A 12,316-nucleotide genomic window follows, 5' to 3' on the forward strand; every position below is an offset into this window, starting at 1 on the left:
AGTGGGGACATCAGGGCTGCGGGGGCCAAATAATAGGGTTTTCAGTGTGTGGGTGGGGTGGGGCTGGGGGAGAGTCCACTGGACTACGAGTGGGTTCAGATCCCAGCGTGGCTAATGTACGTTTGAGTGGGAGTTGGTGAAATTGAGGTTCCCATGGGCCTATTGTGTGTGCGAGTGAGCGCCTTAGTGGGCGCGCACAAGCCGGAGCGCCGAGTGCGTGAGTGGAAACGCACAAATAGGAGAGAAGAGAGTTTACACATGTGAGTCTAGTCATTTACCGGGTTTGCATGTGCATCAATGCATGCCTATGTGTGCATGAGTGAGTGAACGAGCGGGGTCGCTTGTTCTGGGAGCCTGTGCGATTTTGGTCCCCGAAGACCAGCCTTCTTCCCGTCGCTCCTGCCTGGCCACGCAGAGCCGGAGACAAAAGCAGCAGCGACCCGCCCGCACTTTCGTTTTCCGCCCTCGCTCGGCCCAGCCAGCCGTTGCCCGCCCGCTCGCTCGCTAGCTGCCGGGAGAGTCCGAAAAGTCCCGGGCGCAGCGGAGTCCTTCCCGGGGCGGGGAGAGTGGGGAGGCGGTCCCTCGCGGGAACCTACGCCCGCTGGCCTCGGGGACCGCCGAGCCCACTGTGCCGTGATGGCCACGATCTGGAGGCCGCTGCCGCCGCCGCAGTTGGGATTTGCCACTGGTCTGTACCTGACGGGGAGGGCCCAGGACCCGGGGTGCGTTTCCCTAGGCGCCGCCCGGGCAGAGAAGGCGGGGGTCCAGCGCGCGGCGCGGCTGAACCGCGGGCGGAGAGCGCATTAACACTCGCTCTCCAGGTTGGTGGAGGCGGGGCGGGCTCTGCCGGCGGCCGCTGGGCGGCGAGGGTGGGGGCCCTTTAAGCGCCCACCAACGTGGGGGCCGGAGGGGGCCGGGCGGGGAGGAAACGCCCGAAGGGTCTTACACCGGCCCGGGAGACGCTGCCGAGAGGAGGTCCAGTGAGGACGGCCTCCGCTGGAGTCGTGGAGCCGAGCGTGGCGGGCGGTGGGGACCCAGCGCTGCTCCCCGCGGGGGCGCACGGCCCAGGCCCCGGAGTTGGTGCCTCCCCTAAAAAACCGGTGTGTGTGTTGAGGGGGGTGGGGGTGGGGGTCCCGCAGCCTCCGCCCTTGCTGCCAAGAGGCTGCCCTCAGCCTCCGTTCGGCTCCTTCCCTTGTGGGAGGGCGAGAGGGAAAGAGGGAGGAGATAGAGGTGGGGGAGGAGGGAGCTGGACAGAGAGGGGGTTCTGCGCCAACCACCGGCCGATCCAGCAGCTCCTCGGGGAGGCCGGGCGGGGGAGGGCGCGCCGCGGCTCGCTCGGGAGAAGTGGCCGATGACGGCAGAGGTGCAGCCAGCCCCGCGTGCGCAGCCCCCTCCCCCTCGCCCTCCCCCCCCCTCCTCCTCCTCTTCCTCCTCCTCCTCCTCCTCCCGGCTCGTCGGCGGCGCAGAGTAGCGGCGGCAGCGGCGGCGGCGGCAGCAGCCACCCGATGTCTTCGGCGCCCGAGAAGCAGCAGCCACCGCACGGCGGCGGCGGCGGCGTTGGCGGCGGCGGCGGCGGCGGGGGAGGCGGCGCGGCCATGGACCCCGCGTCGTCCGGCCCGTCCAAGGCCAAGAAGACGAACGCCGGCATCCGGCGCCCGGAGAAGCCGCCCTACTCGTACATTGCGCTCATCGTCATGGCCATCCAGAGCTCGCCCACCAAGCGGCTGACGCTCAGCGAGATCTACCAGTTCCTGCAGAGCCGCTTCCCCTTCTTCCGCGGCTCCTACCAGGGCTGGAAGAACTCGGTGCGCCACAACCTCTCGCTCAACGAGTGCTTCATCAAGCTGCCCAAGGGCCTGGGGCGGCCGGGCAAGGGCCACTACTGGACCATCGACCCGGCCAGCGAGTTCATGTTCGAGGAGGGCTCCTTTCGGCGGCGGCCCCGCGGCTTCCGAAGGAAATGCCAGGCGCTCAAGCCCATGTACAGCATGATGAACGGGCTGGGCTTCAACCACCTCCCGGACACCTACGGCTTCCAGAGCTCGGCCGGCGGCCTCTCGTGCCCGCCCAACAGCTTGGCGCTCGAGGGCGGCCTGGGCATGATGAATGGGCACTTGCCGGGCAATGTGGACGGCATGGCTTTGCCCAGCCACTCGGTGCCCCACCTGCCCGCCAACGGCGGCCACTCGTACATGGGCAGCTGTGGTGGCGGGGCGGCCGGCGAGTACCCTCACCACGACAGCTCGGTGCCCGCCTCCCCGCTGCTGCCCGCCGCTGGCGGGGTCATGGAGCCTCACGCTGTCTACTCGGGCTCCGCGGCCGCTTGGCCGCCCTCGGCCTCCGCCGCGCTCAACAGCGGCGCCTCCTACATCAAGCAGCAGCCCCTGTCCCCCTGCAACCCCGCAGCTAACCCCCTGTCCGGCAGCCTCTCCACACACTCCCTGGACCAGCCCTATCTGCACCAGAACAGTCACAACGCCCCAGCTGAGCTGCAAGGTGAGTGGGGAGTCAGGGCGGTCCAAGTCCTGGGGAAGCCGGAGCTCTGTGAGCGCACTGCGTGGGCCCAGCACCCCAATTTGCTGACGGCCCTCGGTGGAGAGCCTGCAGCCACTTCGGTTGGGTGCCAACCCCATAGTGCGGTGCCCCTCAGCCCTACCTCTCTCCGTTGAGGCGTGAAGGCAACTTGGGTCCTGATTTGGGTCAACATGTCGTTTCTCTTTTTCTTTTCCAACCCGAGGCTGCTGGCCTGCGGGAGCACGGCCAGGTCCCACCAAAAGGCTCAGATCCAAATATCCTAAGTTGCTCCTGGTCCCTTAGGCCCCCTCACACCTCAGCAAGTTCCCAGGATGGAGATGGGGCCCAGCCTGGCCAGCTGGCTCCCCCTCGGGGGTGGTCCCTCAGAAAGCGGGCCGGAGAGTCGCCTCTGCTCCTTGCCCTGGCAGAACGGAAGAGTTAGGCCCAGCGCCGCCTGGGCCTGGTGCGCAGAGGCTCAGCGCCCTGGCCTTTCAGAGGACCAGGCCTGGCCTTGTGACCATGGAGCCCAGGGGCATTGGTGGTGACAGAGGCAGAGAGGGTCTGTGCCAGGCCCAGAGCGAGGATCGGAGCTGCAGGCCCCGCACGCAGACCCTTTGTTTCTCAGGACCCAGGTTTTCGGGTCCTCGGGTGCCCTCTCCCCAGCTCTCAGGAAGAAGAGGAGAAAAACCTCCCCTCCCGAACTCCCGCCTAGTTCTGGCAGGAGCTTGGAGTGAGCTTAGCAGGGGCCTCTCAGGGGTCAGCTGTCAGCAGCCTGCCGGCCGGCCGGTGGGAGGCAGGAGCCGGGCCTGGTGGCCGAAAGGCCACTTCTCTGGCGGGGTCTGGGGTGGCCCTGCTTGGGCTGCTTCAAACTCCTGGGCTCTGGCTGCCCAGGTGGCCCTGTTCTCCAAGGGGGGCTTCCTGGGAAGAAGCCCCCTTCACCCCTGTGCTGGCCCCGTGCTTCCTGCCCCCAGCGCCCGCCTCTGGCTGCACTGAGGCCTCCGCAGCCTTTGAGCTTGGGAAGTGGCTGCCCTGGCGCCAGGCCGCCCGCCCGGGAGGTGGAGGCCGCCAGAGCCCTCCGTGAAGTCTGCAGACCCATCGGGGCCTCCACCCCACCTCTTCCTTTTAGGCATCGGAAGCCCCCCAGCCCGGCCTCTGTGTCCAAAGCGGGTGCAGGCCCAGGCAGAGGGTGCTCCCGGGAGCAGGGATGTGTCCGGGTGTTCCAGGATCTTCCCCTGGGGCGCACAAGCCCAGGGCCCAGTCAGGGCTGGGAGCTCACTCGGGGACTCTGTGCGTGGGGGTGGAGAGAGGGGATGATAGGGACCCCGAGCCCAGAGCTCTGCGGGCAGAGCTGCTTCTCCATCTTGAACTCTGGCCCCTTGTCACCTCCCTCACAGGCATCCCTCGGTATCACTCGCAGTCACCCAGCATGTGTGACCGAAAGGAGTTTGTCTTCTCTTTCAACACCATGGCGTCCTCCTCCATGCACTCGGCCGGCGGCGGCTCCTACTACCACCAGCAGGTCACCTACCAAGACATCAAACCCTGTGTGATGTGAGCCGGAGCCCGTGGGCCCTTCCGCACGGCCGGCCACCGCCTGGAGCAGGGAACCCGTCCCTAGAAACTGCTTTATTCTCGAGGTATAACCGTCGGCAGAAGCAAAGGGTTTGACCCCTCCCCAACCGGATTATTTCAAAAGGCACCCCCGGGGCAAAGAAGCGGCACAGAGGTCGGCACCTCCTCTCCTGTTCCCTCAAAATATTTTTAAAAAAACGGTGGCGTCCAGGCCTCATCTGACTGCAGCTGTTGGTAAATAAATATCTTCTTTTTGATCCGATTGAAACCGGCTGAGAAGGTGCTGTGTTGGGGGGAAACCCTCAACATCTAAACAGAAATTCTGCTGAGGTCTCTCCCCCACCCTTAACCCTTTAATGGAAAAAGTGAAGGGGGGGGGAGATTTTTTAGAAGAAAGGCAAACAGGAGACCATCATTATCAAATACTTTTATTGGGGGGTTGAGTATTTATCGCTGTTATTTTTAACTTTCTTTGGGAAGAATGTCTTGGAATGCGCAAGTCGCGTGGTAGAGCCGCGTTTTGCAGGGAAGGGGGGGCGAGAGGCCGCGCTCTCCCCCCCCCCACCTCGGAAGCCCTGCAGCCGCAGGTGGATGTCTGTGCGCACGACTTGCGACTTGCGTTTCTGAAGCCACTGTTCGTTGTTGTTTTTGTTTTGTTTTGTTTTTTTTAAAAGAAACCAATGGAGCCCAGAAGCAGGCAGCTCTCGGGGCCTCTGCCACCCCCCCTCCGCCTTCCCCTTCTTCCTTCTCTGCAGTCTTTTTGGTTTTGTTTCGAATTTTACGTGTACTTTTTTGGAGGGTGTTTTTCTCCCGAGACCCGGCTGTCTCCCGACCTCTACTGTAAACTGGTGCGAAAGCGGCGCGAACACGGCCCGACGCGGGACGGGGAGGCCCGGCCAGCGCGCGAATTCAGGATTGCGGCGGCGATGCAGAAAGGTTAAGGCACTTTTTAAAACGATAGCAAGGCTCATCCTGTTATTTATTCTTTCTTCCCCTAGTAATCGGAACACCGCATAGGCTCCTCCGTTTATCAGTATTAATGGTGTAACTTTGTTGGCAATATTTGCCGCGTAGAATTTTTTTTTTTTAGATACCCATTGTAAATTTGAAACAAAGTCCCATGTGTGTAAAAACAAATTCCCATATGTTTTATATAAATATATATATAAAATGAAGGACTACCCCCCCCTTTTTTTCTAGTATTTTGGCTGCTGGGGTGCAGCGTTTGTGACACGTATTTTAAATTTCCTTCTGCACTGTATAAAATGACCATTTGAGGATGTTTTGCCTTTTGTGTATTTTTTTTCCTAAAAAAAAAGAACAAAAATAAAAATGTATAACATTTGTACGTGGCCTTTAACCATTGTATCAACTAGAAATAAAATCGCATGAGTATTTCATTGGGATTGCAGAATATCTTCCACCCCAAATATAGACCGAAACCGGCCTGGGATAGCTAGACTTTATTTTATTTTATTTTTTTGTATTTAAAATATGGGTGATTCTCAATACTTTTTTTCTTTTTCATTGGTTGGCTAACCCTCTCCTTTTCACTCTTCATTTCACGTTGAAGTGAAATCTGGACACGAGTAACTATTTTTCTTGGCTTCTGTTTTTTAAGAAGAGCCCTCTGCCCCTCTAAATGTCATTTCTCTTTTTAAAGAAATAAACGTTTGAAGAAAAACTAGAGTCCTCCTTCTCCCAGGGAAGATCATATATAGGTAAAATATACATAAATATATAAAAATTATATATATTTTTTCCCATTCCAAGACCAGGGAAAGTTTTACTTTGAATTTCAGACTTTACTGTTCCAATATTCCAGCGGTTATAAATCATGAAAGAACTCTTAGGTTTTTTGTAGTTACTTTTTTTTTTTTTGGTGCCTTACACTTGTTTTTCCCAAATCAGGAATCGAGTAAAATGTGTGCCAAAAAGTGCTGTTGGTGGGAGAGCAAGGTGATAGGCATGTTTCCAATCCCTGAACATGTCCCTCTAAATCCTCAGGGACTAGAGAACATTTTTAAGAGCCTGCGTCTTCTGCTGATCGCCCTCTTTCTATTCCCATTCCCGCTATTTGGGAAAACAAACACAATAAAGTCGCATTGTTGGTGCGGCCGCTCAGGACCCACCGCAGTTTTTCTGAACCTGGCTCTTCTCAAAGTTGACATTTTGGACGTGAGGGTAATTTCTCCGGTGCTCTGTTACATCAAAATTATCAATAAACTCGCCCGGGCAATTAATGTCCCAACCTAACAGCTGTCTATAAAACGGAGATAAAGGGGACAGGAAAAGGCCGGTGACTCCGTGTCCCCTGGGGTCTCGGGCGGGCCACGGCGGCGGCTGGGGTCTCCTGGGCGAAGCGCGCTGTCGCCGGCGCGCGCTGGCCGTGCGCTCGGAGAGTAGGGTCGCTGCGATGGAGAAGGCACTGCTCTCCCAGAAGAGACCATCTCTCCGCTCCCCCGCCTCCCGCGGGTGCCCAGGAAAACAGAGAAAAGCCCCCAGGTCTCCAGCGCGGGAACTTCGCGCTTTCACCCAGACCACCTCCGCAGGCGAGGCGGGCCTCCTCCCTCGCGGAGACTGCGCCCCAATTAGGTCGGAGGCTCCGGGGAAGTGGGGCTGATTAGGAGAAACCCAATGCCAGCCCCGCCGGCGCGCCCCCCGGTCTCCCGCGGCCTCTCCAGGCCCCTGGCCCACTCGCTTGGACCTTGGCGCGCCAGCGGCCGGGATGCGTCCCGGTGGTGCGTGGCTTTGGCGCCGCTGCGGTGCCAGATTCCAGGGCGGCAGCGGATCGCGGCTTCCAGTTCATCTCCCGGTGGCGCCTGCAGTTCAGTGGGATCTCCCAGCGCGTCCCCGTCCGGGGTGCAAGGCAAGAAAACCTCCCGGAGCCCTGGGATGGGCCTACTTGCTGTTTTCGGGCTTGACTTGGGGCCTGGGGGTGACAGAAAAGTCCAGCCTTCCCCGCGAGAGGAGCTGGCTCCGGGCAAACCTGAAAGGGCCAGATTCCGCCGGCAGAATTGCCTCCACACCCTCATCCCAGATTTCACACTGCCGCCGCCGCCGCCGCCGCCACTGCTGCTGCGCGGGACAGAACTCGCTTGCATTGTGTCTTCCAAGGCCCACTTCAGCCCAGGCTCGCACCAGGGGCTGCTGGGCGAAGCTCCCACTGTCGTGCGCTGCGATGAAAGGGTGACCGTCGCGTGCAAGTTACAAGCTTCAAGTGTAAAGGCTCTTTGAGTCTGGTGCAAAATCACTGGCCCTGTGGGCACACGTGGGAATCCTAGCACCGGGGCATTCTCAACAGGATCCATTAAAAACCTTTGCGCGACTTTTAGGAAGTTTGTCTTGCAACAATGCAGTCCTGAACACGCCCTAAATGTATGCAATTCCACCCCCTAAATGTATGCAATTCCACCGCTCAATAATAAAAGGCCCAGAGGCAGGGAAGTAGCAAGGATGTATGCGACAGGGTTTCCCTTCCAGGATCACAAATCCCACAGATTTCGGGGTTTTCCACGCGGGGCCGATGCTGTGGGTGCACCTGAGCTCCAGCAGCCCGCCCCGTTGCACTCTCTGGCAGCAGAAGCACCCCAGCGAGGCCTCTGGGCTCCCCGGGCCTCGCTGGACGGAACTGCAGCCCCAGCGGCAAGGCCACCACCGCCCTGAGCTCACTCCCAGGGCCCACGTTGGACGCAAGCGCGGGGACCTGAAGGCACTCAGGGTGTGCATTTCTGATGGGAAAACGCCTGGCCCACTGAGCTCCGCAGTGTCCCCATTTTCTTTTCCCTTTGGGCCTGGGGGCCTGGGAGTGGGAAGGCATGACTGTGGCACCAAAGCCTGGCTCCCTGCCTGCAAGTGCCCCAATAGCAGGCTCTCTCCGAAGGTAGTGGAAATGCGGAGCTAGAGTCTGGGCTCTGCCGAGGCCACCTAAACAAACCATCCAAGTCACCTCCGAGCCTCAGTTTTCTCATCTCTGATAATACTGTCTTCAAGGACCTTTGGGGGAGGGGTGGCACCAACAGGAGTAGCCATGTGACCCACATATGTCTCCCCTTCCTCCCCCGAGAGATCGGGTGCTTGTAGGTGTGAGCAGGTGGGTGGTGGCATACCAGGTGCCAGAACCCATATTTTACAAGGCCTCCTGCTCAGGGACTTCCTATCAGCACCCACTTTGGGAACCATTAAACTCCCCATCTTCTGGTGTGACACACTGGGACCTTCTCTCCCTTCCCAGGGAGGAGGATGGCATCTGTGGGGCTCAAGAGATGGAATTTTGGAGTTGTGTCTGGGGCTCTGACATGGACTCAACCCCAGGATCTCCTAACCTCCAGGTCAGAAGGCCCCTGAGCCCGTGGCTTCACTTCTGACAGCGGTTCTCAGAGTGCAGCCCCGAAACCACCCTCATTGGAATACTTGGGTGGTCTGCCCCAACTGCAGATTTCGGAGTGGGGCAGGGCCTGGAGAGCCATGGGGTTAGAATCTCTGGAGGGGGTTCCCAGGAATCCGCAGTCTTTACAGATTCCCAAGTGGTCCTGGTGAGTGCTCAAGTTGAAAGTCTCTTTCTCCTCCGTTCTTCTCTGGGCTCCCCAGACAACCCCAGAGAAGGCAGCTCAGCGTGGCCTCTGCTGCCCCCTCCCGCCAGCAGCCCAGGGCGGCCTGTGAGTGTACGGGTAAAAAGGAGTTGATGGGGAGAAGGTGGAGCCCAGCGAGCTTGGACTCACCAGCCACTCATGTTTACCAAGCTGACCTCTGCAGGCCCTCGGTGAGCCCTTGGGCACACACCCGCTCAATTCATCTCGGCAGTCCTCCGGGAGGCCTATTCCGACCCTCGCTTTCTCGGTGCAGACATAGAGCTTTGGACAGGTTAGGGGACTTGCTCCAGACACTGGGTAAAAGGTGGAATATAAACTCAGACCCAGGATTTTCTGACTTCAAAGCCCATGTCCCTGACCATTGTATTGCGTGGCACCTGGTCACCCATTCTCCTCCAGCTGTGGGGTCAAGTGAAAAAGGAGGGAAGCGAAGTGTGATCCCGGAACCAGCTTCCGTGGCTGCCAGCTTCCACTAGCGAGATGGGGAACCACCCAGGGGCCCGGGGTCTCTAAACACAGCGCCTCCCACACCCCTCCCTGCCTTCAAGCTGTAGGGAGGCCATGCAGTTGGGGTGGGGAGACGGCACAGCAGCCCCAGCTCAGACCCCCTGACCTGTGTCTCCCTCTAGGACCACGGACTTGGCTTTCATGCGTTCCCACCATGGCCCCTTATGAGAGCTCCCTTGACTTCCTTGGGCCCCCTGCGTCCATCAGAGAAAACCTCAGAAGTTGAAGCTCAGGGTGAGAGACGCCAGCTGGGGCCTCCCTACTCTTGCTTCTGGGATCTCCTGGGCATCAACATGTCTGGGTTCAGGGCTGTTTTAAGGAGAATGGCCCTTGTCCGGCATCGACTACAGGCACACCCTGAGGCAGAGCTCTGCTGGGCAAGCAGTGTGGCCAGCAGCCTGGACAGTCGGGAAAAAGCCGGGTCCGTACATCGTTGCACTGAATTACTGTAGGACCAAGACACATCATGGGCCTTAGCAATTATATGATGTGCCTTGGGGATGGGCAGGGAAAGAGGGACAACTGATGCTTGCCGGTATAAAATATTATTGGCATGCAAGAACAGAAAGACAGGAAAAAACCGCCTCAGCCTCATTCATGCAAGAGACATTGAGCACCTACTATGTGTCAGCCGTTGCAGTTGCACTAGACTCGATTTAGTGGTTGACACACCCCATCATCATGGGTTGACAGGCCAGTGCATTGTTTCGTTTTCCAGCACCAGGACACTGGGGTAAGGATGGGGTTCATGTCCACATCTTTAAGGGACAATGTCACCAAGGTCAAGGAAACTGGAGCCAAAGCAGAAAGTCCCCACGGTGAGCACGGTCACCAAGGCGCCCCTCCAGCTCTTGCAGTGTGGGCTGGGGATGTGGAAGAGAGCGAGCCTGTCCAGAGTGGACTAAGTTGATGGGGCCAGATGCAGGCCACACCCACGGCTCATTTTCTGCCGTGCTTTGTGTCAGCATGATGGCAGAGCAGGGAGAAACGGTGCTGGTGGGCAAGGGTCTGGGGAGAAACAGCGGTGACAAGCCGCAGTGAGCATCTTATTAAACTAGTGAGATCACATCGGTGAGGAGGCATGGACCACACATCCTACTGTGTGCAGGGTTTATGGCCACATGGCAGTAGGCCAGGTTCTCAGATGTGCCCCCGAAAGGGATAAAAACGTTTGTGTTTGGAAATCTCCTCTAAAGCAGCCACAGATAAGCACATCGTGTTTCTGTGTGAAGCAGGGAGGGCTGGGTCATCTCTGTCCAAATGGTCAGAGGCTTGGTGAAGCGGTGTCAGACGTGGCCAGTGAGGCCCTGAGGACAGTGGGACCCGGTTAACTTTCCAGGGGGCTTCACCGTTAAGCTCTTTCCAAGAAGAGCTCAGGGTCAGAAGAGAGGCACTGGGTCCACCCCGGGCCTGTCACACCCCGGCTGTTTCTCTATGAGGCGGCAGCGCCACCTGCTGTCTGCTTTGCGGTTTGTGTTGAGGCAACAGCAGAGTCTTACAAAAATAAACCCAGCCAAGGAAAATTGATTTCACAACAGTCTGGACAGCAAGCCATGTGCACAGATGAACCTGATTTCGGTGTTTCAGGCTCTTTGACCTTTGTGAGGGGGTAGCTGCCTTTTTTGGGGAGAGGGTCAAACTAAATTAGTATTTTAGTAATTATACAAATGATAGGGCTTATTTAAAATAAAACAAATAAGCCTTAGAAAAGTGAAAAGAAAGCAAACATTGTCTCTCTCCCCGCCGCCCCCCAACAAGACAGCTGTGTGGGTCTCAGGAGAAGCAGAAAACAAGTGTAGTGGTTGAAAATGTGGGAATCAGAGAGCCTGCATTCGAGTCCTGACTCTATCTCTGTCTAACATTGTGATCTTGGGCAGATGCCCTCCTCTCTGAGCCTCAGCTTCCCCATCTGTAAAACGGGGATAATGAATGATAGGAGCACTTCTCTCAAAGCGCTGTGGTGAGGCTTAAATGAAGTAAAACCTATAAAGGGCTTACAGGTGAAACTGAGGCACAGAGAGGGTAAGGAAGCACTTTGCCCAAGGACACACAGCTTGTACATGTCCGAGTTGAATTTACTGCAAACCTGCTGTGCTTCGCCTCCCCACCACATTCCTCAATCATTAGTCATCTCTCTGGTGCTCCCCACAAGCCACTGTGGCTTCCAATTACCCCTGAGGCCCTGTTGGTGGTCAAGAGATGAGCCATCAGAGTTTCTCCAGAGGACAGACTTCTCCCCTGCTGATTGGGAGAGACCCTGGGGCTAAGGCCAGCTCTGCTGTGTGACCTTAACAAGTCATGTAACCTCTCTGAGCCACATCCTTCTCACCCTTCCTGGGGTTAAATGAGCTAATCCACCCGCCCTTTGAGACAGGGAGGGCTGTTCAGTTTGCTCACAGCTCAGCGTTTCAGGGCCTGAGTTTATTGCTTCCAAACTATCCAAAGTGCAAAATGTCCACATTACATGGTCACATGCCAGCTCCCATTGTAACCTTCGTGATTTATGGATGTTGAAGATGAAAGGGTCATTCACAGGGAGAAACCCTGCCCTGTCAGAGGAGCAGGGGTGTGGGTTCCACTTTTTAGAAGTCTCTGCTGGTTTGAAAGCTCGCCCAGGCGGTCTCAGGTGAAAACCTAGGATGAGGACAAGGGCTGGCAAAGGGATCAGAGCTCGAAGGAGGGGAGGGGGTGTCGGATGGGGAGCAGCGGAGCTCTGCCGTGCACCAGGGAACAAGCCGCCACGCTCGGTGCCTCATCCACAGAGGAGGCAAGGCTGGCCCAGTGCCCGCCACCCCCTGGGCTTCCATCAGGGGTAGCTATTGAGAGATGCGCAGGTCAGAACGGAAGGGGCGGGATAGATGGAGCACAGAGTGGACAAGCCCGCTGCCCACTGCCAGGAGACTCTCCTGCAGGCTTCTGAACTGGGCGCCCTGGGAAATCGTCCCGCTCCTGCACTCCGACTCCGGAAGTGCCCTGGCTTTTCTGCAATTTGCGCCTCAGCTTCACTGCCAGTCGGTGGGGACACGATGGGCAGGTCGGTTCCCCTCTCTGCACCGCGGTTGTGTCCATGAAATAGAGTCCCTCAAAGTGATTGCAAGGACTAACTGGAAGTATGTGCTTGTGTTTCTGTG

At 57.9% G+C, this 12,316-nt stretch overlaps 1 protein-coding gene across 1 annotated transcript; it reads left to right on the forward strand.

Annotated features, from left to right (window-relative positions):
- The first annotated feature begins 266 nt into the window (after window positions 1-266).
- Window positions 267-5,434, forward strand: FOXF1 (forkhead box F1). The gene is made up of 2 exons (XM_079760075.1): window positions 267-2,496; window positions 3,909-5,434. The coding sequence occupies exons 1-2, from the start codon at window positions 1,506-1,508 to the stop codon at window positions 4,067-4,069; spliced, it is 1,152 nt and encodes a 383-aa protein (XP_079616201.1). The 5' UTR covers window positions 267-1,505; the 3' UTR covers window positions 4,070-5,434.
- Window positions 5,435-12,316: the final 6,882 nt, after the last annotated feature.

This window comes from Cnephaeus nilssonii (assembly GCF_951640355.1).
Source record: "Cnephaeus nilssonii genome assembly, chromosome: 20".
In the NCBI taxonomy this organism is placed as follows: Eukaryota; Metazoa; Chordata; class Mammalia; order Chiroptera; family Vespertilionidae; genus Cnephaeus; species Cnephaeus nilssonii.